The following is a 26,141-nucleotide window of genomic DNA, read 5'->3' as shown; positions in this document are numbered from 1 at the left end:
TGGCACATGCCCCATGCACTCTTATTCCGGTACTTGAGAGGCAGAAGCAGAAAATTCTGTGAGTTTGAGGCCAGCCAGGTTTACAAATCGATTTCCAGACCAGCTCAGGCTACATAGTGTAACCCTGTCCAAAAAAGTAAGAAAAGAAAAATGAAGAAGAAAATAAGACAGAACAAAGTGGGAACACATTGGCAGAACCTGAGCATCAGTGTGGGTCATATTGAACTAAAAAGGTCCCATGCTCCTGGTGGCCAGAAGGGTTCGGAGGACAGTCCCCAGAACAGCAGTGTTTTCTGGTGAAGTCTCCAGAAAGTCATTGAAAGTCCTGGAAGTTGTTCTGAGGACTCTCAGCCAAAGGAAACACAGTATTCAGGAAAATCTACCAAGTCCTGGCAGGAACAGTGAGTTTGGGGCACTTGCCTTGGCCCATCCCTCCTCTCTGCCCACATGATGCAAGCTCCACTCTAGATGGGTGCAGCTAAGGACAGGCTCCCTCCCCCAGGGGCCAGCCTAGGGCTACCACACAGGCTACCAAAGGCTCTCCATCCCAGCTCTGTGTTCCGCATGGCACACTGCTGCTTTTTGAGCAGGGGCTTAAGCAGGCATCCCCCAGGGTCCTTCCTCACCAAGTCCCCTCTGGAGGTTGGAAGTTCAGCTCCCAGGTGGCAAGAAGAAGAATCCAGTCTCAGTGTCTTTGCCCAGGCTTACAGTAAGATAGTGGGTCCCTGCCAAGGAGGTGAGCGGAAATCACAGGCTGCCCCTTCTCAGATGCCCGTTCTTTAAGCTGGGCCCTGCAGGGGCAGCCTGTGCTGCCTCAGCTGACAGTGCTGGAAGGTCCCACTAGGGGGCAGGCCAACCTAAGGGCAGGGAATGCCCTTGCTCATCCAAAGGGACCCCAGGAAACAAAGTGGAAAGAAATTCCAGCCCAAGACTGTAAACAAACAATGGGAATTTAGGCTGTTGCATACAGAACAAGACAAGAGTAGGGGGAAAAAAGACTAAGAAAGGGCTGGGGATATGCCGAGCAGGTAGAGTGCTTGCCCGGCACAAGGAGCCTGGGGTTTGATTCCCAGCACAACATAAACTAAGTACTTGGGAGGTAGGGAGACAGGAGCAACAGGAATTCAAGGTCATCCTCAGATCCTCAGCTAGAAATCTAGTTCAAGGCCAATCTGGGTTAGAGACCCTGTTAAGAAAAAGAAAACAATGCCTGAAACCTTGCTAAATATGTTGAAAAAATTAACTTACAGAAGAAAGAAGTTCAGCAAACCCCAAACAGCAAAAATGCCAAGAAAACCAGTCAGAGCTGGGGTGTGGTGGCACATGTCTGCAATCCCAGCTCTCAGGAGGGTCGGGCCGGCAGGGGGGTGGAGAGTTCCAGGCCCGCTGGGATCACAAGCGCCTGTCGTCACGCCCAGCTGCTGTCTTGTTGTTTTCTTTTATATTGCTTTTTTGTTTTCTTTTTCTTTCTTTCTTTCTTTTGGGGGGGCAGGGGTGATAGAGGTTCAGAGATTTACAAATAAATGAAAGTGAGAGCATTGATCTCTCTGACCTATAAGGACCCATGATGCTTTTAGCTCAAGGAGCAATTGTACCAGGTAGAAGTTCAGATTTTCTTTCCTTTTTTTTTTTTCTTGTTTGTTTGTTTGTTTGTTTGTTTGTTTTTGGTTTGTTTATAGGATTTCTCTGTGTGGCCCTGGCTGTACTGGAATTTCCTTTGTAGACCAGGCAGTTCTCAAACTCAGAAATCTGCCAGCCGCTGCCTCCTGAATGCTGGGACTAAAGGCATGCACCACCACTGCCCAGCTCTTTCTTTACTTAAATATATATATATATATATATATATAATATATATATATATATATTTATATATTATGTGTATATAGTGTTTTATCTGCATGTATGCCTGCATACCTGAGGAAGGTATTGGATCCCATGGGACTACAGTTAAAGATAGTTGTAAGCTGCCTTGTGTGTGCTGGGAATTGAAATCAGGACCTCTGGAAGAGCAGTGTGGTGATTTGAAAGAAAATGGCCCCCAAAGAGAGTGGCACTATTAGGAGGTGTGGCCTTGTTGGAGTATTGTTGTGGAAGTGTGGAGGTGGGCTTTGAGGCCTTATATGTGCTCAAGCCATGCCCAGTGAGACAGACCACTTCCTGTTACCTGTAAGACTCTTAGTTACTTTTCCAGCACCTTGTCTGCTTGCATGCCACCATATCCCACCATGATGATAATGGACTGAACCTCTGAACTGTAAGCCGCCACAATTAAATGTTTTCCTTTATGAGAGTTGCTATGGTCCTGGTGTCTCTTCAGAGCAATAGAAACCTTAACTAAGGCAGAAGTTGGTACCAGGGACCGGGGTATTCTGTGAAATACCTGACCATGTTTTTGTTTGGAGGAATTGGGACTTTGGGACTTTGGGTTAGGAAAGGTGCCTTGTGTGTGCTTTAAGGTAGAATGCTTTAAGTGCTGCTTAATAGGCCAAACCAGTAGGAGCATGGAAGACAGTGGTGCTGAGAGTGATTTGAACTGTGGGGGGCTGGCTCAAGAGGTTTCAGAGGGGAAGAATGTTAGTAGGTTGCCTAGAGATCATTCTTGTGATATTTTGGTAAAGAATGTGGCTGCCTTTTTACCTTGTCTGAAGAGTCTGCCTGAGGCTAAAGTGAAGAGTTTTGGATTAATTCTGTTGGCAGAAGAAATCTCACAACAGCTAGTATAGACTCTGTCGTGTGGATATTAGTGTTAACTCTGGTGAAGATTTATAATGAAAAGGAGCAAGCTGAGCAAGGAAAAATACAAAATGTACAGATTGAGAAAAGGGGCACCAGGAAGTGGAACAGAACTAAATCCTGTGTTCAAGGAGATAAGTGGATTAAGAAATGGAATTAAAAAAGTGGTGACCTCAGGGAAAGATCCCACCCAGCTAAATTTCCAATTTGTGCAAAGGAATTAAAGAAAAGCTTAGAGATGGGTATGGTGGTCCATGCCTTTAATCCCAGCACTGGGAAGGCAGAGGCTGGTGGATCTCTGAGTTTGAGGCCAGCTTGGTCCAGAGAGCAAATTCCAGAACAACCAGCTTAGGCAGTGAAGGAACGATATAATTGAACGAGGGGGCCATGTTCCAGTCCTAGAAAGCAGCAGAACTTGGCAGTTTCGGCCACATGGTTCTGGCTTTAGAGTCAAGGATAGAAGAAAGGGGTTATGGAATTGTCTCTGTACCTTGAGGCCAGGCATTTGTCAGTGGTGTCCCTGAATGGAGGCCCAGAGAGGCCATTTCATGAAGCTGTGAAGTTGAAGCCTGGATTGACTTGGAGACCTCAAGATGCTGGAGATGCCAAAGTCATGGGATACTGCCAAGGAAAGCTGCTAGCAGGGAGTGGAACCAGCCCAGGAGAGAGAAGTGTGCTGCAGCCAACAAGGCTGAAGGGAGTTGGAGCTCTGAAGAGCATGTTTACATCAGACATGGAGATGCAGAATTTGGAGTTTGCCCAGTTGGTTTTTGGTTTTGCTTTGGTCCAGTATTTTCTCACTATACACTGTTGTAGAATATTATTTTAAGGTGTGTTAATTTTGTTTATGTTGCATTTGTTTAACTCTGTGAAGCTGTGTTACTGTGACTGTCTAAAACATCTGATGGTCTAATAAAGAGCTGAACGGCCAATAGCAAGGCAGGAGAAAGGATAGGCAGGACTGGCAGACAGAATATATAGTGCCTGGGAGAAGAGAGATCAAGGAGCCAGAGAAGGAGGAGGACTCCAGGGGTCAGTCACCCAGCTACACAGCAAGCCACGGAGTAAGAGTAAGATTTGCAGAAGTTAGAGGACAGGAAAAGCCCAGAGACAAAAATAGACAGGATACTTTAAAGTGAAGGAAAGCTTGCAAAAAACAAGCCAAGCTACAGATGGGCATTTATAATTAAGAATAAGCCTCTGTGTGTGATTTATTTGGGAGGTGGGTGGCGACCCCCCCAAAAGAGAAAAAACCAACAATGCTCCCTTCCCTATGTTTTGGAACCATAATGTATGTCCTGTGCCATTATATGTTGGAAGTATGTGATCTGCTTTTTGATTTTGCTATTACAGGGGGATTGCAGTTAAGAGATTGCATGAAGCCGGGTGGTGGTGGAGCAGGCCTTTAATCGCAGCACTCGGGAGGCAGAGCTGGATGGATCTCTGTGAGTTCAAGGCCAGCCTGGTCTACAGAGTGAGATCCAGGACAGGATCCTGGAAGCTATACGGAGAAACCCTGTTTCGAAAAACAAAAACAAAAACAAAAAAAGAGATTGCATGAATCTTAGAAGAGACTTTTAAATGAGTTTGAGGTTGTTATAGACTATGGGGACTTTTCAAATTGGACTGAACGTATTTTTGTATTATGATATGGCTACAAGCCTCCGGGGGCCAGGGAGTAGAATGTGGTGATTTGAAAGAAAATTGCTCCCCAAAGGGAGTGGCACTATTAAGAGGTGTGGCCTTGTTGGAGTAGGTGTGGTCTTGTTGGAGGAATTGTGTCACTGTGGAGGTGGGCTTTGAGGTCTCATATATGATCAAGACATACCCAGTGAGACAGACCATTTCTTGTTGTCTGCAAGATGTAGAACTCTCAGTTACTTCTCCAGCACCATGTCTGCCTGCACGCCACCATGTCCTATAATGGACTGAACCTCTGATAGTAAGTCACCCCAATTAAATTTTTCCTTTATAAGAGTTGCTGTGGTCATGGTGTCTCCTCATAGCAATAGAAACCCCAACTAAGACACGCAGCAAATGCTCTTAACTGCTGAGCCATCTCTCTAGCCCCTCTCATTTTCTTATGAGGCAGAAAATAAAAGTATCATAAGTGACCTCTGTAATCCATATCATTATAAAATACATATTGGGGCTGAAGAGATGGCTCAGCGGCTAAGAGCACTGGCTGCTCTTCCAGAGGTCCTGAGTTCAATTCCCAGCAACTACATGGTGACTCACAACCATCTCTACTGGGGTCTGATGCCCTCTCCTGGCACAAAAGTGTACATGCAGACACAGCACTCAGACATAAAGTAAGTAAATAAATCTTAAAAAAAAAAATACATACCAACAATAGCACCAAGGTTGGCAAGCAGGACTCAACGACACAATGTTTCTGTAATTGTGGAGTTTGTGTGACAGCAGAGGTGAGAAGTGGAAGCATGTGATTGTACAATAGGAACTTTTGACTCTGAAAACTCAAGGTGCATGTAAGTAGTCTTGGAACAATTAGAGAGTAGTAAACTTAGTCAAACGTGGTGGCGCACGCCTTTAATTTCTGTACTTGGGAGACAGAGTCAGGTGGATCTCTGTGAGTTCCAGGCCAGCTGAAGATACATAGTGAGACTTTGTCTAAAAAAAAAAAAAGCAGTAAGATGAAGTAGTACTAAGAATCCAATAGAGGAAATGAAATAAAGCACTACTATAAAGAAAACATAGCAATTTGATGTTGTCTTAGTTAGGGTTTTTACTGCTGTGAAGAGACACCACGACCACGGCAACTCTTACAAGGAAAAACATTTACTTGGGGTGGCCCACGTACAGTTTCAGACATTCAGTCCATTATCATCATGGTGGGGAGCATGGCAAAATGCAGGCAGACATAGAGTCTTAACATCCTGCAGGCAACAGGAAGTCACCCGAGACACTGAGTAGGATCCCGAGCATAGAAAACCTCAAATCCCCCCACCAGTGACACACTTCCTCACATCAACAAAGCCACACATCCTAATAGTGCCACTCTCTGTGAGATTATGGGGGTCAATTACATTCAAACTACTATAACTTTCGCAGTTGGTTCACAATTCCAGGCTGCACTCCGTCACTTTGGAGAAGTCAAAACGACAGGAACTTAAAGCAACTAATTTTATTAATCCATAGTCAAAGCTGAGAACGTGAATTAGCACCTGTGCGCCAGTGCTCAGCTCGCTGTCTCCACTCTTACACAGTCTGGAATCCCACGCCAGCTTACCATGGGGTAGGTCTTCCTACTAATCAAGATGATCTCCCACAGGCACGCTCACAGGCCAACCCAAAGTAGACAACCTTTAAAAAAACTTAACTTGGGGGCTGGAGAGATGGCTCAGAGGTTAAGAGTACTGACTGCTCTTTCAGAGGTCCTGAGTTCAATTCCCAGCAACCACATGATGGCTCACAACCATCCGTAATGAGATCTGGTGCCCTCTTCTGGCCTGCAGTCATACAGATTGTATACATAATAAATAAATAAATCTTAAAAAAAAAAAAAAAAACACTTAACTTTAAAAGAGTTTGTAAGTGCTTTGACTGCACGATTGTCTGTGCACCATATGTGTGCCCGATGCCCTAGAGGCCGGAAGTGGGCTTCAGATCCCTGGAACTGGAGTTCAGGATGGTTGGTTATGAGCCACCACCATGCTGGCACAGGGCATGGAAACTGGGTCCTCTGCAAGAGCAGTCAGTGCTCTTAACACTGCGCAGTCTCGCCAGCCCTTGATAATCCTTTATGGAGATTCCCTTCACGGGTAATTCTAGGTGTGTCAAGCCGACAATTAAAACTAACCATCATATTTACTGTGTTGTAGCCTAGCCCAGCATTGAAGTTGTGGTAAACTCCACCTCTCAAGTGTTGAGGTTACAAGCATGAGCCACATGCCTGGCTTAACTTTTTTATATATGGAAGTCCATTTTTAGCTATCAAGAACATAGCCATGTCAGCTCTTTACTTTCTTCCTTTAGTCTGTTGCAGGAAAGAAACAACACAGGGCCATCATGCAGAAGAGACTCTCTTTAACCCTGTCACTGCTGTGTTAAATATAAACTGACCAAATGTTCTGACCAAAAGGAAGAGATTGGGCCCAGCAGTGGTGACTCATGCCTTTAATCCCAGCACTTGGGAGGCAGAGGCAGGTGAATCTCTGTGAGTTCACAGGCCAGGATGGTCTACTGAGGGAGTCCCAGGACACCAAAGCTACACGGTGAAACCCTATCTTGAAAAACTAAAAAAAAAAAAAAAAAAAAAAAAAAAAAAAAAAAAAAAAAAAAAAAAGGAAGATATTGGATTGGTGAGGTGACTCAATGGCTCACCAGTCACTAAGCCTGACCATCTCAGTTCATTTCCTGGGATCCACAGTAGAAGGAGAGAACTGACTCTTACGAGTTTAAGGTGCACACATACATAGTGACTCCCAGACCAGCCAGGGCTGCACAGTGATATCTTGTCTCATGATGATGATGATGATGATAAGGATTAAATAAATAAAAACTAAAACACCAACATCAGCCTGAGAACTCAAAGTGGCCAGATCAACACCATTTTTCTTTATGCATGCTCCTTTGCTCTAGGAAGTTTCTCCTTACTCAAGGGCAGCCCAGCGCCTGGGCTGAAGAGTCCAGGGTGAGTGGTCGGGCGTGTCAGCCATACTCTGTAAGAGGGAGGGACTAAGAGATGTTGGGAAAACCTGAGGTCAGGTCCGCTTTGATATGTTAGATACCTCAGCCATTTGTTTGAAATTTAACAGCCTCTTGTAGCCTCTCCTATCCAGGATCTGAAGTAATAATTCGTTACCACGTTTCCTACTGTATTATACTGAATTTACGTCTTGTAGCTGAAGAATCAAGGACTGCTCTGGGAAAGCGTGGCGGGGAGGAAGTGGAGGTGGGAGGAATGGTTTCCCAGTGCAATTGTCTGGAAGGTACAACGTGGCCCCGGGCATGCGCAGTCTGTACCTGCTCAGCTCCAGGTTCTACAAGACCGGTCCCCTCAGCGCCGAGCGGCAGTTTCCGAGGATTTTGTTCTCCGCCGCACCGCAGACCGCGCGGAGGGCCTGGCAGTGCGCTTCCGGCCCCGGGACTTCCGGTAGCGGTGAGCTACGGTGCCCGGTGGCTGCCGCTGTTTTCCTGGGGGTCCTCGTGGCGGCGCCGCGGGTAAGGCGGAGGCTCCGGGGCCTTGTGTGTCCCTTTCTTTGGAGCGTGCCGGCAGCCACAGGCCTTCGTGGAGCCCCGGCTAGCCCCAACAGTGCGGGAAGTAGTCCTAATTCGAGCCCCTTCGTCGTCATCCGGTGGCGACCTCGGCCCCCTGGCCAGCCCAAGGGACAGGGTCAGAGCAGGAGGCCAGACCAGGAAGGGCGCCTGGTGGACTGACGTGCTCGCTGCTCTCCCTGACCAAGATCCCGGGCGGCGCCAGGCCTCGTGCAGCCGTGGTCTCCTCTGGCCAGCTCCCGCCCGCAGGGGCGCAAATTCGTTGTCCAGGCATTGTTGATCCGTTTATCCTCCACACCAGTTCACCAGTTCCACCAGGCTGGCATTTAATCCAGTAGCAAATGAAGGGGTAAGGTCCAGAGAGGGTGAGTGACATGTCAGGGCCACTACTAGAGGTGGGGTGGGATGGGCAGCTCGACTCTGCGCCGGCTGACACCTCTCCGTGTGATATCTGCACCTTCACTTTGTGTGTGTGTGCGCGCGCGCGTGTGTGTGTGCGCGGCGATAACTGACAAGAGCGGTCAGCCCCTTCCAGTTGAACTTTGTACTCTCCCTGGGTAAGGTGGTATACTATGGCTGAAATGAGAGCCTGGTCTTCTTCTACCCTTAGTGTGGAGAGGATGCCCAAATTGCAGGGTTTTGAGTTTTGGAGCCGCACCCTGGGAGGCGCCCGACATGTGGTGGCACCCATGGTGGATCAGAGTGAGCTGGCTTGGAGACTGCTGAGCCGCCGCCATGGAGCCCAGCTCTGCTACACCCCTATGCTGCATGCTCAGGTCTTCGTTAGAGATGCTAATTATCGGAAAGAGAACCTGTACTGTGAAGTATGCCCCGAGGACAGGCCTCTCATTGTGCAGGTGGGCAGAGGGATCATGGCTACCAGGTAGCAGCCGAGTTCCCTGTATATGGGAACATCACCAAGCTTTCATACCCAGGAGGAGGGTTGGGGTAGTGGTGGTGGTGATGGGGTCCCTGCCATCCTGCATTGACACATGCATTAGGAAACAGCTGCTGAATGAACTTCCCCAAAACTGGGCTCTCCCTGGGAACTAGTGTAAGCCCTGGTGAAGGGACAGCTTAGGTGATGTGAGGGATTTGTAGCTCCAGGGTCACCTTGAAACTTACCCTCAGTCTTGGTGCCCTCCTGTCTCAGAACAATTAGGCATTGTTCAGTTCTTTAGAAGTTAGTGCCAGTGACTTCTGTTACACATCCAAGGAAATGTCATAAATATATAACTCACATTCCTAGTGGTGTGAGATGTTTCCTGCTTTGTCATGTTGTAAATGTTGGTGGAAAGACCACAGCTTATTGAGTCACCATGGGACTTCTCACAGGGCTGAGTGGCCTAGGCAGGGAGAGTCTTAGGCCTGATTTGACTATGGATGACATTCATGTCTTCTTCAGTTCTGTGCCAATGACCCAGAGGTGTTTGTCCAGGCGGCTCTCCTGGCACAAGATTACTGTGATGCCATCGACCTGAATTTGGGCTGCCCACAGATGATAGCCAAGAGAGGTGAGGTCGTTTTTACAGTCCTGTGTTGACATCCATCCAGGCCAGTGCTGAGTCCACTAGGCCTCCACATAAGGGGTTAGACTTGATCTAGTGGAGCCCGGGTGTGGGTGGGTATGGGCCAGTCTCTGTCTCTGATTGTGGTGACACCTGTAGCTATCAAGCAGCCCTGTTTTTGGGTTTATTATCCTGGAAAGTGGCTGTTCTCAGGTACTTGACTGGGGACCAGGTTCTGCTGGCCACATAGATATGCTCTAAGTAAGTGTGATCAGCTGGTGGGAGGCCCATGGCTCTGCAATAGTGCACACAGGTTCACTGGTTCCCCAGGCAGGCACTGCTGATCTTAGGCTGTGTGGTGTAAGTGTTCTGTGTAGCCCGCTTTTGAGTTTGACAGCCAGGCAGATGGCTCCCAAATCAGGTGTTGACAAGCAGCTTGACTTTATTTCCACCCCTGCTCCAACCAGAGACGCTACTGATTTTGGGGATCCCATGTAAAGGCACTAATACACACAGCCTAGCTGTAGAGTCCTCTGTATTCTGAGGAGCTGGCCTAGTAGGGGGTTCATGACAATGGGGATGCAAGAGTGAGATTGGAGAGAAACGAAGAGAAAGATAGGAAAGAGGGAGGGAAAAGAAAGAGAGAGAGAGAGAGAGAGAGGAAGGGGAGGGATTTTCCTTAAAATGAGGCTTTTACACCAGGATGTAGGTGGCACCAAGGAGCTGGATTTCAAGGGGCGAGTCAGAATATTAACAAACATATTGATGTCAAACTCTTGTTAAATCAATGGTGCTATTAGTCTTCTCTTTATAACAATTATAAGGACTTAAAGAACAACAACAACAAAGAGTGTCATTGGGCCACTCTCATCCTTCACAGGTCACTATGGCGCCTTTCTGCAGGAGGAGTGGGATCTTCTTCAGAGAATGAGTGAGTTGGCTGCGTGCCACGGTGTCAGTGAGTGAAAGAGCCCCAGAGACAGTCTGACGGGCTCATAAGCACATGCTGCTCTGTTAGGGCCCAGGAGCGGACAACGGTGATCCCTCGAGGGGCTCTTGGCCACAGCACTTGCCCTGCTAGAAGGAGTTGACTGTAGAGTCCCATGACCTATAGCAGCCACCCCTTAGAACCAGACATTAAGGACTAGGACAGTGCTCCCAATGCTCCGTGGGACAACCAGGTCTATTGGATGCCACTTCTCACTGGCAGTCAGCACAAGCCCACATCACATGTGAAGACCAGGAAAAGGCCAAGAATATATCCCTAGACATGCTTTTTGACAAAGCTAGTGTGATTCTGTGTGCCCGGCATATTGGGGCTTGGCCACCTTGGAGTAGGACCATGTTCTCAGAGAATATCATTTTTTCTCAGTTCTGTTGGCTCATGAGAAGCTCTCTGTTCCTGTCACGTGCAAAATCCGTGTCTTCCCAGAGATTGACAAGACAGTGAGGTACGCCCAGATGCTGGAGAAGGCCGGCTGTCAGGTGAGGGCCATGGCTCCCAGGAATGGTTGTTGGGATCCAGCAGGCAGTCTGGCCTCACTTTATAGCACTATCTCTCTCTCTCTGACAGTCTTCCAAGACCAGAGGTGGCTTTTGCTCCTCCTTCAGCTCTTGAGTGGGGGCTGCATCTAAGACATTTCCTGTGGGCAGGGCAATGGGCCTCTCCTGACCCCTTTTCTTTAAGACCTGCTACCCTGGTCTGAGACCTCTAAAACTGCCATCCCTGCTCCAGGGTGTTGTCTGTGTTGGGAGTAACATTAGGTTCACTTACCACATCTTAGGCTTTCCAGTCATCAGCCTTGACCTTGATTAGGTGAGCTCAGTATCCAGCCTTTCTAGAAGACCTAGGCATAAGCCACGGGATAGCAGACCTGGTGCCCTTTGCCAGTCCTGCATTTTGAGCATGGTCAAGTGTGCTGAGACACATGGCTTCTGGAAGCAGCAAGAGCCACCCTTGCTCAGCACCCTGCATCTTGAGTTCTGCTAACCTTTTCCTGTGCTTGGGGTTCTGCATCTTGACTGTTTTTGAGTTGCAGCCTGGGGCTCCTCCACAGGGGCAGGGCTCTCACGACCCTGGAGGCCAGGGACAGATCCAGGCCCAGCTGGCCCTTGTTCTTCCCAGCATGGAAAGCTGAGACACTTGACCAGGTCCCTTGTAATTGGTTTGGGACCTTGGCCTAGAGCAAGGTTGAACCAAGTGTTGGTCTGTCCTAGCTGCTGACTGTGCATGGGCGCACCAAGGAGCAGAAGGGGCCCATGGCAGGAACAGCCTCCTGGGAGCACATCAAGGCAGTTAGGTGAGTGGGTACAGTAGTTTGGGTACAGTCATTGGTCTGATGGGCTCTGTGGAAGGGACATAAATCTAGTCCACACCTTGGGATGTTCAGCATTCCCCGATATCCTAGAACTATCCGGGAGGGAAGGAAGTAATACCATAGAAGGCAAGGTGTCTCAACAAGGTGAACTTGGTGGCTGGTCTCTATCCTTCCTGGCTCAGCACTGCCCTGGTGTGGTGTAGGGTCAGGCTTCTCTTTCCCCCACAGGAAGGCTGTGGGAATCCCTGTGTTTGCCAATGGGAATATCCGGTGCCTACAGGATGTGGAGCGGTGCATTCAGGACACGGGTGTGCAAGGGGTCATGAGTGCAGGTGAGCAGATGGATGACTCAGCCTTGTTCTGTCCTTGTAGACCTGGTTAAGTAGACAGTGTTCACTGTCCTGTCTGCTCCAAGAAGCCTAAACCCTTAAACCAAGTTTTCCAGACTTGCCAACCCTATAGCTAGCCAGTGACCTGAGTGGCCAGGAAGGTGTTCCAGGCTTTCTTCCCCACTTCCCAGAGGGTAACCTGCACAACCCTGCCCTGTTTGAGGGCCGGAGCCCTGCTGTGTGGGAGCTGGCTGAGGAGTACCTGCAGATTGTACAGCAGCACCCCTGCCCACTCTCCTACGTCCGGGCTCATCTCTTCAAGCTGTGGCACCACACGTGAGTAGCTCCTTGGGTAGGAGTTGAGAGTGGGTCTCTCTAAGCAGTGTTATAGCCCTGTCTGGAGTATTCTGTGCTCTTCCCAAAACAACTTGCTATCAAGTCTGCTGAAGGGTGGCTTGGCAGTGAGGGAGGGCAGGAGCCTGGGTGGGAAGAGATGTTGGCATGTGCCCAACACTTGGCTCAGGTGGTGACTGGGAGTGACAGGCATCTGCCTCAGGCTGCAGGTACATCAGCAGCTTCGAGAGGAGCTGGCCAAAGTGAAGACCCTGGAGGGCGTGGCTGCTGTGAGCCAGGCGCTCAAGCTTCGGTGTCAGGCAGGTGCAGGGCTGTGGGAGCCCAGCAGGTTCTGTAGTGGGCCAGCAGTTTAGGTCTTTGACAGGTCTTGGGCCTTTGCAGGAGGACATGTCCAGGCAGCAAGAAGGAGTGAGGCCAGCTGGCGACTTACCTGCTTTCCACTGGATCTGCCAGCCCTACATCCGGCCAGGGTGAGCTGAAACAGCCTACGGTGGGAATACGCGCACAGGTGCCCTTTGCCGCTTCCTCTAGTCACTACGGCAAGTCCCTGTTCTGAGTGAAGGAAGAGGAGGCTTTGTGTGGAGAAAATGTTTTGAGTACTTACCCAAGATCCTTTAGTCCTGTGTGGCTTTGTCCTTGGGGTTAACAGGTGGACCCTGGGGCTGGAATCTCCAAAGTGGGCAGACTCATCTGTGATCACAACCTGCCTGGGCTCAGTGGCACAGACCCTGGGCCCCTGAACTTTAGGTATCGTTCCATCGTTCCAGGAAGGCTTAACTTCTGTTAGCCACTCTATTGTGTGGGCTGCACCTATGCCCGGTATCCTTGGACAGGCCCTCTGCCTGGGCAGCCAAAAGTAGTTACTTGGGATGGATGGGAGAAACACGCATGTCCTTGGCCCCTCTGCTCTGGGACCCGCCCCATTTGGCAGTGGTGAACTGATCCCATCTTATGGGTGTCTTTGATTGCGCTCACTGCCCTCTCCCTTCAGGCCTAAGGAAGGGAGCAAGGAGAACAGTGGGAGTCGCAGTAAGCGGGCTCTGGAGGAAGAGGAGGGCAGCATGGACGGCTTGTCCAAGAATAAGCTGAAGAAACAGCTGAGGAACCCTCACAAGACCTTCGACCCTTCCCTGAAACGTGAGTGCTGCTCTTGCTGTTCCGGCCGGGTAGTTGGTCAGACTGTCCAGACACCTCATCCTCATCCTCCTCACTGGAGATAGGATCCCAGGTTCTGCGTAGCTTTGCGCCTTACTCACAGAGATTCGCCTGCCTCTGCCTCCCGAGTGCTGGGATTAAAGGCGTGCACCACCACCGTCCGGCTATCTGCCATGTTTAAGGCCTAGGTCCACAAACAAATGCCTAGGGACATTTCTCCTGTGCCCAGACCAGTCTTTGGGTATGACACTAAGAACCTGTGGAAGGCTGATCTATGGTATGTTGCTATAAATCTACTTAATGTATCAGAGAAGGCCATGGTACAAGCTATTCAAGTGACCACAGAGGAGTTTGCCTGTATGTCCTTGGAACTCACTCTGTAGAACAGCCAGTCTTGAACTCAGAGATCCACCTGCCTCTGCCTCCTGAGTGATGGGATTAAAGGTGTTCCCCAGCACACCCAACTAAAGCATTTAAATTTTCTTTCTGGTTTGTCGAGACAGGGTTACTCTGTAGTTTTGGTGCCTGTCTTGGATCTCGCTCTGTAGACCAGGCTGGCCTGGAACCAGACATTCTCCCGGCGGGCGCCACTGCCGCCCAGCTGTCATTGTGCACAGGAAGTGGGACATTAGGACAGGGGTTCTGATTTTGCCTTTTTTATTTTGTGTGTGTGTGTGTTTTTTGTTTTTTTTTTTTTTTTTCCCCTTCTTCAAGATGGGGTTTTTCTGTGTAGCTCTGGAGCTTGTCCTGGAACTTGCTTTGTAAACTAGGCTGGTCTCGAACTCACAGAGATCCACCTGCCTCTGCTTCCCATGTGCTGGGATTAAAGGTCTGCACCACCACCGCCCGGCTGTTCTTTGTTTCTTGGGGTAGGGCACTCATTAATCTAGGCTGCCTTGGATCTCACTGTGTAGTCCACACTGACCTCATACTCAGCAGCAATTTGAGTGCTGGGATTATAGCCATGAGCCACCATACCTAGCTGCCCTTTTTTTCAGTGAGTGACATGGTAACAGACCTAGGACCTTGGGACACTAGGGGTGGAATGGGCAGCCCACCTGCTTCCTGTTTGATTCCAGTGAGGCCATGCTCACTCTGTCATGTCAGCCATCTCTTGTCATAACTAGCCACATCCTCAATCCTTACCCAGTCTCCTGGCCACAGCAAGATTTGTTCATCTCATTCAATCAGCCCTCTTTTTGTTTTTTTTCCAGCCAAATATGCAAAGTGTGACCAGTGTGGAAATCCAAAGGTGAGCTGGCCCTTCTGTTGAGCCTGCCCTTCTCACAGGAGGGCAGGGCAGTCCCCATGGATGTTGTGGGAATCTGGTACTACCAACCTCAGAATTGAGCCTGGGTAGGGTGTTAGCCTCAGTTCACTAGCTTTCCTGTACACAGGGCAATCGATGTGTGTTTAACCTGTGCCGTGGCTGCTGCAAGAAGCGAGCATTCAGAGAGACGGCAGATTGCCCAGGTGAGGAGATGCCTGCTGCAACCAGCCCATCCACCTCCAGCAGCAGTAGGAACCTTGGCTTCCTAACCACCATTCTCCTGTTGCCCTCCCTGTCAGGTCATGGATTGCTTTTTAAGACCAAATTAGAGAAGTCTCTGGCCTGGAAAGAGACCCAGCCTGGGCTGCAGGATCAGCAGGTGAGGCCTGGAACACCAGGTGGTTTCTCTGAAGTCATGGGTAGTGCCCTAGCCTGAAAGTCAGCAAGAGCCATCTCCACCCCAGGACAGCTACTGAAGCCTAGACACTCTTAAGGAAATGCCTTTACTCAGGGAATCTCCTATTTGACACAGAAGGACATGTTGGTGTCTTCAGGCAGGGGCCTGGCAATGTTGTACCAAGGTCACCTTGGCTGAACTTGCCCCGTTCCTACAACTTGTGTTTCCAGCATTGAACAATAAAACATTTCAGAAATGCATTTGCAGAGATCTAATAATGGCCTATGACTGCTGCTCCCAGCCCAAATCCAAGGAGGCTGCTCTCCTGGCTCAGTGGACCTTGGGAGCCAGGAAAGCAATATAAAATGAGTGGTCAGAGTATCCAGGGGATTGCCCTGGATCAGATCTTCCAAAGCAGAAAGAACAGAGCCTGTGGCAATGATCAATCTGTACTTTAATGGACTACACTGTTGCAGTCAGAACTACACATGGACAGGAGGGGTTTGAGGTACCCCCACCTCATTGCACACGGTCTGTTTCATTGGGACAGAACCTAGAGTCAGGCCTGAGTGGCTATAATGGGCAGCTTGCCTACCACAGCAGAGAGTACCTCAGAGTGGAAGGCCAATGACCTGGCATCCAAGTGGCCAGGCTGCTCTAATGAACCACACATAGTCTGGAGCCTTCTCTTGAGGAAAGCAGGCAGGAATCCCAGGTGCTGCTTCCATGGACAGGGTAGGAGTGCAGACCATCCTCTGAAGGTCAGGGGAATGCCTTTCACATGTTGGTGCTCATCCGAGACTGGCTGTTGGCTGGAGTCAGTTCCCCTTGGCTCCCTTCTCTAGGAGGAGACTGCAGTGGACAGGGAGGGTTCAGCGGAGGCTGTGTGAGTGCCGCCCGTTCCTCCGCATCCCAGGCTGCTCACCTTGACGTGGATCTGGTTGCGCAGAACGGCTGCCCTCAGAATCATGGCCTTGGCACGTCGTTGGAACTCTTTGCCCATCAGCAGGGACTTCTCAAAGGTGGTGCTGCGCTGATCCACATCTCGAGCATACAGGATCTGTACAGGCATGAGAGGAGGTGCAGCGTGGCCCAGCAGGTCTCCACACCACACACTTGCAGCAGCCCTAGCCCCGCCTACCCACCTTGCTGTGTGAGTCGATGCGGGCGTTAATGAGCCCCTCCAGGATGAGCTGTGTTAGCTCGTCCTCCAGAGCTGCGACTGTTGTGTTGAAGGCTGCGGCCATCTTGTGCATATCAGCTGACACGTAGGGGCTGAAGTACTACAGGACAGAAGCCACACGCTGTCCACTGCTCCTCAGAGTATCCAGACCCCACAGAGCCTATGTCACCCCTCCTCCACTTACTTGAATGAGAGCCCGGTTGCGAATCTGGGTATAGAGTGTCCTGACATGGGGGGCCAGGTACATGTCCAAGAGCAGGTTGTCCTGCAGAGAAGAACTGGTCGGTGACCCGAGGCACAGTCTAGCCTGGTCTCAATGCGACCATACTGTTGTTCCTTACCTTCATCTCATCCAACATCTTCAAGCATGAGGCATACTTGGACTCATAAAATTTGAAGATGATGTCTCTGACCTGAGGCTCCAGCTCCAGGAACAACTTGAAGGAGCTGAGGATACCAGAGTGCTCAGCTAAGAAGGGACAGAAGGGCCTGACCTGGGCAGGAACAGAAAGTAGGAGCCCACCACCTAACTTACCTGCTGGAGATGACATTGCGTTGCAGCTCCTGCCGGTCAAAAGTGGCTAAGGCACACAGGCCACCATAGACAGCCACATTGCTGGGGGACAGCAGCTAAGAGGCAGAAGGGGAGGTGGGTCCAGGGTCACTGGTGCACAGACCAAGGAGGAAGCCCAGAGCTGGGGCCTGGCCTGCCCTTCCCACTGCCCAGGCAATGCTTAGACCTCATTCAGGAGAAATTGACAGCTCAATCCACTAGCCGTCACTTCCTCTCATGGACTTGGACAAACTGAAGAGTCCTGCATGCCATGCCCTCCTACCTCTGGGAAGTCGCAGTGGTCAAAGGAAGCCAGGAGGAAGCACTTAGCAGCTTGCTTGTACTTGCGTGCAGCCAGCTCAGCCAAACCTAAGAGGGGACCGAGGAGGAGACAGATGAAGCCAGGCCATTTAGAGGAGGCTGCTAGAGCCCTAGGAGACCATGCCTCTTGCCCCCAGTATTCCTCGGTTTAGAAACAGAAATCCTAGCTGTTTGTAACAGCATCTAATTCAAGACATTCCTGTAGGTTAGGTCTGCAGGGAATCCTCAAGATGCCCACACCATATAGCCAGGCTCAGAAAACCGACCTACTCCCCAGGCCCCACCAGCTTCTCTACTTGAACTCGAAGCGAGTGACACACAGACTGACGTCCTGAAGCCTGCCGGTACTCTATCTCCAGCTCCTTCTTCAAGGTGGGCCCTGTCTCAAGGGTTTAAGGGCTCGAGTGGGTGGAAGCCTCACCTGCGGCACACTTGAGCTTGGTGAGGATGGCTTGGGTCTGGCTGTCCCGCTCTCCACGCTGCTACAGGGGAAGGCAGCAGACATGAGAAGCCCGCTACCCTGCCCTCCTCATCAAGGAGCTCTACTCCTTGTCCCCAACCTACCCTGAGAAGGGACAAGAGCAAACTCAAAGGGAAATTGAGGCTAGGAATGGGTATGGGGGCCTACCAGAGGGCCAGACTTGTAGAGCAGGGTATCCGTGGAGGTGGACCTTACCTCAGCAATCTCTGGAGTAGACTCAGCCTTGCTGACATAGCTTAACACATGAGACCAATTTTGCAAGTAGACACTGACCTGGTAGATGAGCAGACAAGGCCAGACTAAGTCTGGGTTGCCTCTTCTGGGCCCTCCATGCCTCCCCACCTATCACCCAGGCTACCTTGATGACATTGAGGCACATGTTGATGACATGCTTAGCACTGGTGCAGTAGTCTCGGGCTCGTGAGTAACATTTGAGGGCATTGCTGAGGTCCCCACAGTCCAGGTAGTGATCACCCAGGTCATCATGGCCGCGCCTGTAAGCCTGGGAGTGAGTGGATACTGGTCGAGGAACCAGCCAGGCCCAGTTGCCCACCTCCCCTGCCCAGAGCAGGCCAGCACCTGATGCTTTCTTTGATAGAATTGCCCTTATAATTCTTCAAGTCCGTGTCCAGCTTCTCCAGTTTCAATAGGGCCTTCTTCCGCGTGGCCTCCACCCAGGCTGTGTCCAGGGGTGGGGGCTCCACCCCACTCTCAGGTATGGCATCAGGTGCATTCTGTAGCTCCCTGAAGGACAACCTAGCCGTCAGGATAGTGACAACCACAAGGACCAGGGAGGAAGGGGAGGGGACATCACAAGCCATAGCTGGTCAAGAGGCCTTTGCCTATCTCCACTTGCCCCACTCAAAGGGCCCAATCTGTACCAGAGGCACAAATTCCTGACCTAGGAGCCTGCAGTCAGAGAGGGAAGTTTAATGGAGAATGAGGGGGTTTGACCCAAGTTGGTTTTTTTTTTTTGGCAAAGGACAACAGCTACACCAGGTTCTCAAGAATTAGGAGTCCCAGGTGTCTGCACAGGGACAAAGGAGGCCAGGAGAGGGAAGTGGCTTGCGTCCCTGCCACAGGGAGTTAACATGTTCACGCTTCCCATGTACAGAGGTACTGCAACAGGAACATCACAGGCGGGATGCTGGGCATGACAGGAGCACAGAAAACCTCTGCCAGCCCAGACTTGGTCACTTGCCCCCTCCAAGGCCTTACCTGGTAGCCTCAGAGAGCTTCCGGTGGATCTCTTCATACATATCCACATTAAAGGTCCTCTGAACGAAGGACAGGGCCATTTTCAAGGCCTCTACCCGAAGTGGAGGGCAACGGTCAGCGATAAACTGCAGCCGCTCAATGCGCATCAGGCCACTGTAGCTGGCTGCATACTGCTCCAGATCCTGGGGTGCGGTGGGGAGGGAGAATGTCAGGTGAGGTAAGCAAGGACCAGACAGCCTCAGCCAGAATACTAAATATTCCTTTGGGTCTTGGGCCTACAGAATTGACTACTGTCCCAGCCAGATTCTGGGAAGAGACCACTGGGGTGGATTAAGGACCTTCAGATTCAAGCTCCGCACTGCAAAGTGGGAACATGGGCATACCCTGACAAGTGACGGATGCTGGGGTGAGAACAGAGAAAAGTGTGTTGGCTGCAAATAGGCCGTTGCTTCACATTGTGCCTTAACGGAACTGTTCCCACTAAGAGGGTGCAGAGCCTCAGAACTGCCTGAGAACCCAACATAGGTGGGCAAATGAAAACCCAGTCTCGAGGCTCAGAAAGCTGTAACTAAAGTGGTTGCTAAGAATCATCAATCTTTCAAAGCTATACTATAGTGAGGAGCCTGACGTGGACCCCTTAATAGACCCAAGTTGCCAGTAGTCCTCCCCACACGAGGATCTGTACCAGGGTGGGGTTCTCCACCACGTAATTCACATCAGGTGCGTTCTGGGGATCTTCCTGTGGATCTACATCAATCTGCATGGGTTCCACAGCCCCCTGCAATAGAAAAAGAGCACCTTGACACATGCACCAGGGAGAGCAGGGGATGCTTCTGACCTCCGCGGTCAGTTCTGCCCAAGATTTCCCAAGGCACAGCTGCACTGGGCTCCCACAGGTACTGGTCGCCAAGTGCCCGCCTCAGCTCTCCCACTCGGGTGTTGGGCACAATTCTGACTTAAGGAGCCCTCAAGCGTTCTCAGCCGCCATACTATGTACTACTAATGTAGCTCCCTCCAGGTCACAGACAATAAAACAGATTGACACCCTATCTGCACAAGTCAGGAGAGCCAAAGCAGGCAGGCAACGGTGCGGAAGAGGCTGGTCGAGGACTCGAGCGGCCAGGGCCTCGGGCGACCCCGGAGAGCCGCTTCCCGCAGGGCGCGCAGCGGTACCTCGGAAAGCAGCGTGCAGGCCGACAGGCTGGCGCTCAGACTGTAGTCGCCCGACGTGCCGGGCCGCAGGTCTGACCTGCTGTGCGCAGGGCTGCGGCTCAAGTCGGAGGCCGACGACGAGGCAGAGCTGGGCGCCGGGCTGCCCCGCATCCTGGCTGGACGCGCCTCGCCCGGCCGGCCGACACCGGCACCAAAAAGCGTTGGCGCGCGAGGCGGGGGCGGGGCGGGGGCTGCAGCCCAGCTCGGCCGCGAGGCTGGCGATGCTCGCGCGCCTAGGCCTGAGCCGCGGGCCCCGCCCCGCCCGCTGCCAGCCCCGCCCACCAGGCCCGACCAGGACCGAACCGCCGCGCGGCGAGCGCAGCCGCCAACCCCTACCTGCAAGTTAAACACCTGAACCGGCAGCGGCATCTTCCACCCCCGGCGCCGCAGAGCGACGTTCACTTCCGGGGCGGCGCGGCCGTCAGTTCCGGGTCAAGGCTGGGGCGGGGCGCTAGTCACTCTTAAAGGGGAAGCCGCACTCTCAGGCGGGCGCCCAGCGCCCGGGCCGGGGCGATCGTATGAGCCGTGCGCGGGGTGTGCTGTGCCGGGCCTGCCTCGCGCTGGCCGCGGTCCTGGCTGTGTTGCTGCTACTGCCGCTGCCGCTGCCGCTCCCTCGCGCTCCCGCACCCGACCCCGGTCGCATCCCGACCCCTGGTCTGACTCTCGAGGTCTCCCGCCTGCAGCCCGACGACGTCTTCATCGCAGTCAAGACCACTCGGAAGAACCACGGCCCGCGCCTGCGACTGCTGCTGCGCACCTGGATCTCCCGAGCCCCACGGCAGGTGCGCGTCCCGCCCCCCCCTCAGGTTCCTGAATCCCGGGCTCGCCCCCGCACCCCTGGGCCCGGGGACCCGCCCCTGCTCTCAGACCTACTCACTGGATCCTCATGATGTTTTCTCCCACAGACATTCATTTTCACCGATGGAAACGACCCTGAGCTCCAGCTGCTGGCAGGTGATACGCTCCCCGGGACTGAGTTGTAGCTACCCAGGCCATTCTGTTCCTGTGTCAGGCACTTGACTAGATTAGAGTCACCTAGCTAGTGGAGGACAGAACCAGGACACCCATCCATGGCCAATCCACCTTTCAGTGCCCATCCTTCCAGTCATTAGATCCCCACCCGCCCCAGTTCCTGGCAGGCTGCCACTGGCCAGTGTCACCCACATTCCTTGGGGAAGCCCCAGCAGCAGTCACCTGCCGAACCTTGCACGGTTCCCACCTGCGCTGTACTAAGTCACTGTCATCTGTTTCAAAAGGAGGGCTGTGGTAGGGCTGCAGTTGAATCTGGTCCCCGACAGGCATTACCAGCCTAACCTAAGGAGGCGAGCTGGGAGTCAACCCCACATTTCCCATTTCCACTGTGCAGGCGGCCGCATGATCAACACCAACTGCTCTGCTGTGCGCACCCGGCAAGCACTGTGCTGTAAAATGTCAGTGGAATATGATAAGTTCATAGAATCTGGACGAAAGTAAGTGACCTCACCCCTCAGAGAACCCAGGGCTGAGCGCGGTGAGGCTCCCGCCCAAAGGGGAACCTCAGTGCACAGGCCTCTCCCTCCACCATCAGATGGTTCTGCCACGTGGATGATGACAACTACGTGAACCCTGAAAGCCTGCTGCACCTGCTCTCCACCTTCTCTTCCAACCAGGATGTCTACCTGGGGCGACCTAGTCTGGACCACCCCATCGAGGCCACTGAGAGAGTCCAGGGTGGTGGCACCGTGAGTGCTGGGCCAAGCCCCCCCCCCCCCCGCCCCCCCCGCTGACCCCCCTGGGGCTGACCCTCCCGGGCTGACACCCCTGGGGCTGACCCCTCCCCCGCTGACCCCCCTGGGGCTGACCCCCCCTGGGGCTGACCCTCCCTGGGGCTGACACCCCCTGAGGCTGACGACCCCCCCCCCCCCCGCTGACCCTCCCTGGGGCTGACCCCCCCTGGGCTGACCCCCCTGGGGTTGACCCAGTGAATGCTGCAAGAGTGAGAGTAGGCTGAGACGGGCATTGGCGAGTCAGGCACGGTGACAGAGAATGGCCTAGAGGCCGAGGGGACTTGTTAGGAACACCGTGTGCCTTCTGCAGACTCTGCTGGATGGTGGCCCAGGGTGACGGGGTGCGGTTGGAGGGCTGATGGTGGGGAGCCTATCCTGGGCAGGCTTGACTAAGCTTTTCCTTTTTCCAGTCAAACACAGTGAAGTTCTGGTTTGCGACTGGTGGGGCTGGGTTCTGCCTGAGCAGGGGCCTTGCCCTCAAAATGAGTCCATGGGCCAGGTACGTGGGAGACTGGGAGCCCAGCGGCCTGGCCTGGGGGTGTAAGGGTTACAGAGGTGCTGACTAGCCCACCCTCCAGCCTAGGCGGTTTCATGAGCACAGCCGAGCGGGTCCGACTGCCTGATGACTGCACGGTGGGCTACATTGTGGAGGGGCTGCTGGGTGCCCGTCTGCTCCACAGCCCCCTGTTCCACTCCCACCTGGAAAACCTGCAGACACTGCCTGTCTGATGCTGTTCTGCAGCAGGTAGAAGACGCCCCAACCTGGGCCTTTCCCCACTCTTACAAGGACCCAGACTGTCTCCCTGGGGGTCTCCCGGTTGTGCAGGATTTAGGAGAGGGCTAGCCTCAGGATAGCCTTGTCCCTGGGGAGTGGACCCTGAGCCAAGACTTTGCCTGATGGATGAAGGACCCTCAGGAGCAGAAGCTCATGGCAAGTCTCAAAGGGGCTTCTTTATGAAGGGCCACTGTTCTGCTTCCCTAAGCCTGAGGGGTGAGTGACGTTTCCTCTAGCTGGTGAAGTACCCAAGAGGAAGAACTGACCCTCACTCTCCTGATCGCCCTCCCAGGTCACCCTGAGCTATGGGGGTCCTGAGAACCCACGCAATGTGGTGAACATAGCTGGAAGTTTCAGTATACAGCAGGACCCTACGCGGTGAGTGGGCACTGGGGCTCTTAGCCCTGGAGGGCTCTGGTGTCAGCCCCCTGCCTCAGACCTGACCTCACTTCTTCCCCGGACAGGTTCCAGTCTGTGCACTGCCTTCTCTACCCAGACACCCACTGGTGTCCTGTGAAGAACGGGTGAGGTAGCTTTTCGGTAACTGATGACCCCTGGTGGCTGCTCTTCTTGGCTCCCTCGGGCCTTGGATTCAGGCAGTCAGCAGAAAGTGAAGCTGCTTGAAGGCCTCCTACAGTTCCTCTTCCAGGTGGACACCAGGTACCTCGGGAAAGTGAGGACAGCTGGGCTGTCCGTGCGGAGATTCATCCAGAGACAGCAAGAAAGGCAGTGCTGTGGAACCATAGACGCCCCGCCCCGCCGGCAGGGCTCCCCTTGATAAGGTCTACTAACCCAGTGACTGTGGCCCAGGAGGGGACTGGTTCCCAACCTCCCCCGGCTGCAGCTTGTCCTCCCTGCAGAAGATGGTGCCAGATGGGCTGGTCATTAAGGGGTGGGCTCCAGGCCTGGCCACAGACTCTTCCTGGAGGGCCTGCAGGGCCACTGTCAAAACCCAGAACGTGCAGACTACCTGGCCAGTGGATGCTTAAGACCAGCCCCAAGGCTGTGCTTCTATTACCTCAGTCCTTCCCAGAATCATCACCGGGAGACTTTCTTCCTCTAACTTGATGTGTAGGGTTTTTCTTCCCAGAGCTTCCCATAAATCAGTATCACAGAGCCTTTCCTTTGGGCCCCACAGGAGCAAGATGCAGACCCCAGAGCCCACTTTTATTGGGGTGCACTGTGGGGAAGTGGCTACAGTATTGAGTAAAGGTTTCTTTGCTGTCCTTGGTTTGGCTCCTCTTGTATTAAGTGACCAAGACGCCTGGCAGCTCAGCGTTGCAGATGTCCACACAGCAGGAAGGCCTGTTCCTACAGCAGTGCCGCCTCCTTAACCCTCCATACTCTGAGGCCAAGCAGGATTACAGAGTGGTCTTTCTCAACACACATGATGGAACCACTGATACACAAACGTGAGCATGGCTGCTGTGTGTATGGGTATGCTTCTGTACACAGGCACATGGACATGTGTGAACATGCTGAGAAAGGATGTGTACCCTGCTCCATGTGTACTTGTGTGTGTTGGTGTATGCAGATGCAATCAATGGTCCCTGGTATAGGATAGTTCAACTTAGGACTTGGTTTTGTTTTGTTTTGTTTGAGACAGGGTCTTTTTTTGTAGCCCTAGGTCGTGGTGTTAATGTACACGCTTTATATACTGTAGAAATTCTACTCCAAAGCCAGGTATGGAGGCTCACACATGTAATCTCAACACTAGGAAGGCTGAGGCAAAAGCATCACCACAAGTTTGAGGCCAGCCTGATCTACATCATGAGTTCCAGGCCAGCCAGGGCTAAATAAAGACAGTGTCTCAAATAATCCTACTATATGTTCAATGGTCTTCTCCTGGACTAGGGACACACTGTACAACCTGACAGTCCCAGCAGTGAGGTCTTGAGGGTGGATACTGCTGTGTGCAGAACAGGCTGTGTTGTTAAGCAGAGGTGCTCTGGAAGCTAATGTATGTTAAATACATTTCCCATTTACGATGCTTTCAGCTGGGATTGGGCTTATGGCTTCCCGGTGTCACTGGAAGAGCTTGTGTGTGTGAAGGGCAGGAAGCAATAAGTGGGGATTAGATTGTGCTCACCAGAAGTGAAACATGCCCCATAGCCCTGCATGGTGGTGCAAGCCAGTAATCTCAGCACTCGGGAAGATGGACAGTTCAAGACCAACCTGGGCTATACAGACCTGGTTTCAACACAGAAAAGACACCGGGGGCCAGTGCGATGGCTCAGTCACCGCGGTGCTTACCATGCAAACCTGAGGGTAGGAGTTTGGGCTACAAAACCCACACTGAGAAAAAATAAGCTAGACGTGGTGGTGCACACCTTTAGTCCCAGCACTCGGGAGTCAGAGGCGGTGGATCTTTTAATTCGAGGCCAACCCGGTCTACAGAGCTAGCCAGGGCTACACAGGGAAACCCTGTCTCGAAAAACCAAAGAGAGAAAATAAAACAAGACACTTTGTACTTGAGGAATGGCACCTGAGGGTAAGCCTCCACATGAGCAGACACAAACACGCATACGTGTACATGCACATGACAGGAAGAGAAACTCCTATTTTGGGTCAAACCTTACAGGTCTTGGGGTCCTTAGACTGCTGGCATTCCAGGGAGAACCTCTGGTTCTGTACAATCAGGTTCTGGGTAAAAGGGCAAGCGCTGAGGCTGGGAAACAGGCATAAGTTGAACTGGATGAGCTTGAAGCAAGAGAGCATGGAGCTGTGGAAAGCTGCTGCAGAAAGAATCCTTACAGCAACATTAAGATACTCTGAGGAAAGGTGTTACCTGCATCAGCCAGTTCAGGTATGACCTATTCACCTGCCTGTGACCCCAAAATAGAAATGTGGTGCTGCAAACCACAATAATATGTTAGAGAGATTCAACTGTATTTAATAAAGCTATACCTAGAAAAAGGTCAAGGAATCTTTTTCTAGAGGGAAGCCATTTAACAGGGAATATTTAGTGTTATTTGGCTTTTAATATTCAGCTGCTTCTTGCTATGAATTTCTTGTGCTCATAATTTCCCCAGGAACAATGTGTGTGGACATATACGCTCAAAGCACTTGGATAAGGTCGAATAGACAAGGCTTTCTGCCTCCAGGCTCCCTGCTCCCTTTTTAGCATTTGAATTGGGTGTCTGCCTTTTGCAAAAATCTCCTTTAACTACATCCAAAGATACTGCCAGCTCCTGACAAAAGCATCCAAGGACAAGCAAGGAACAGAATAGCTGGCCAGACCACCTACTAGGTGCCTGAAGCCCTTGAACTAAGGTAAAACATCCTTCCAAAAGCCTGGCTCCTAGGTGCATAGCTTTGCTTCTTGTGCAA

The 26,141-nt window shown here is 52.0% G+C and overlaps 3 protein-coding genes across 8 annotated transcripts; 2 read left to right on the top strand and 1 right to left on the bottom strand.

The window, feature by feature from the left end:
* Nucleotides 1-7,744: 7,744 nt before the first annotated feature.
* Dus1l (dihydrouridine synthase 1 like) lies at nucleotides 7,745-15,562 on the top strand. 2 transcript variants are annotated; one of them, XM_028884934.2, is made up of 14 exons: nucleotides 7,745-8,320; nucleotides 8,582-8,828; nucleotides 9,377-9,485; nucleotides 10,360-10,410; nucleotides 10,852-10,964; nucleotides 11,697-11,779; nucleotides 12,026-12,129; nucleotides 12,318-12,462; nucleotides 12,683-12,779; nucleotides 12,862-12,950; nucleotides 13,472-13,617; nucleotides 14,850-14,887; nucleotides 15,033-15,108; nucleotides 15,205-15,562. In XM_028884934.2, exons 1-14 carry the CDS (start codon nucleotides 8,313-8,315, stop codon nucleotides 15,339-15,341), a joined length of 1,443 nt encoding a protein of 480 aa, XP_028740767.1. In that variant the 5' UTR covers nucleotides 7,745-8,312; the 3' UTR covers nucleotides 15,342-15,562. The 2 variants fall into 2 exon arrangements, with proteins under 2 accessions (XP_028740767.1, XP_028740766.1); XM_028884933.2 differs by lacking the exon at nucleotides 7,745-8,320 and having other exon boundaries at nucleotides 8,336-8,828.
* Nucleotides 15,563-15,738: 176 nt separating this feature from the next.
* Nucleotides 15,739-20,688, bottom strand: Gps1 (G protein pathway suppressor 1). 5 transcript variants are annotated; one of them, XM_028884932.2, is made up of 14 exons: nucleotides 20,607-20,688; nucleotides 19,744-19,836; nucleotides 19,059-19,240; nucleotides 18,420-18,584; nucleotides 18,199-18,334; nucleotides 18,036-18,113; nucleotides 17,781-17,841; nucleotides 17,322-17,407; nucleotides 17,021-17,115; nucleotides 16,827-16,932; nucleotides 16,670-16,750; nucleotides 16,448-16,585; nucleotides 16,228-16,362; nucleotides 15,739-16,154 (listed from the first exon to the last, which is right to left on the bottom strand). In XM_028884932.2, exons 1-14 carry the CDS (start codon nucleotides 20,637-20,639, stop codon nucleotides 16,080-16,082), a joined length of 1,464 nt encoding a protein of 487 aa, XP_028740765.1. In that variant the 5' UTR covers nucleotides 20,640-20,688; the 3' UTR covers nucleotides 15,739-16,079. The 5 variants fall into 5 exon arrangements, with proteins under 5 accessions (XP_028740765.1, XP_028740760.1, XP_028740762.1 ...); XM_028884927.2 differs by lacking the exon at nucleotides 20,607-20,688 and adding an exon at nucleotides 20,232-20,454; XM_028884929.2 differs by lacking the exon at nucleotides 20,607-20,688 and adding an exon at nucleotides 20,232-20,410 and having other exon boundaries at nucleotides 17,781-17,838.
* Nucleotides 20,689-20,772: 84 nt separating this feature from the next.
* On the top strand, nucleotides 20,773-24,041 carry Rfng (RFNG O-fucosylpeptide 3-beta-N-acetylglucosaminyltransferase). The gene is given in 9 exon segments (XM_028884935.2): nucleotides 20,773-21,052; nucleotides 21,176-21,224; nucleotides 21,637-21,739; nucleotides 21,838-21,991; nucleotides 22,447-22,535; nucleotides 22,615-22,759; nucleotides 22,761-22,781; nucleotides 23,104-23,189; nucleotides 23,276-24,041. Coding segments are annotated over 9 exon segments (975 nt in total). The 5' UTR covers nucleotides 20,773-20,788; the 3' UTR covers nucleotides 23,340-24,041.
* The last annotated feature ends 2,100 nt before the right edge of the window (nucleotides 24,042-26,141 follow it).

This window comes from Peromyscus leucopus, chromosome 8b, assembly GCF_004664715.2.
Source record: "Peromyscus leucopus breed LL Stock chromosome 8b, UCI_PerLeu_2.1, whole genome shotgun sequence".
Lineage (NCBI taxonomy): Eukaryota > Metazoa > Chordata > Mammalia > Rodentia > Cricetidae > Peromyscus > Peromyscus leucopus.
This window is presented reverse-complemented; position numbering and strand designations above follow the sequence as displayed.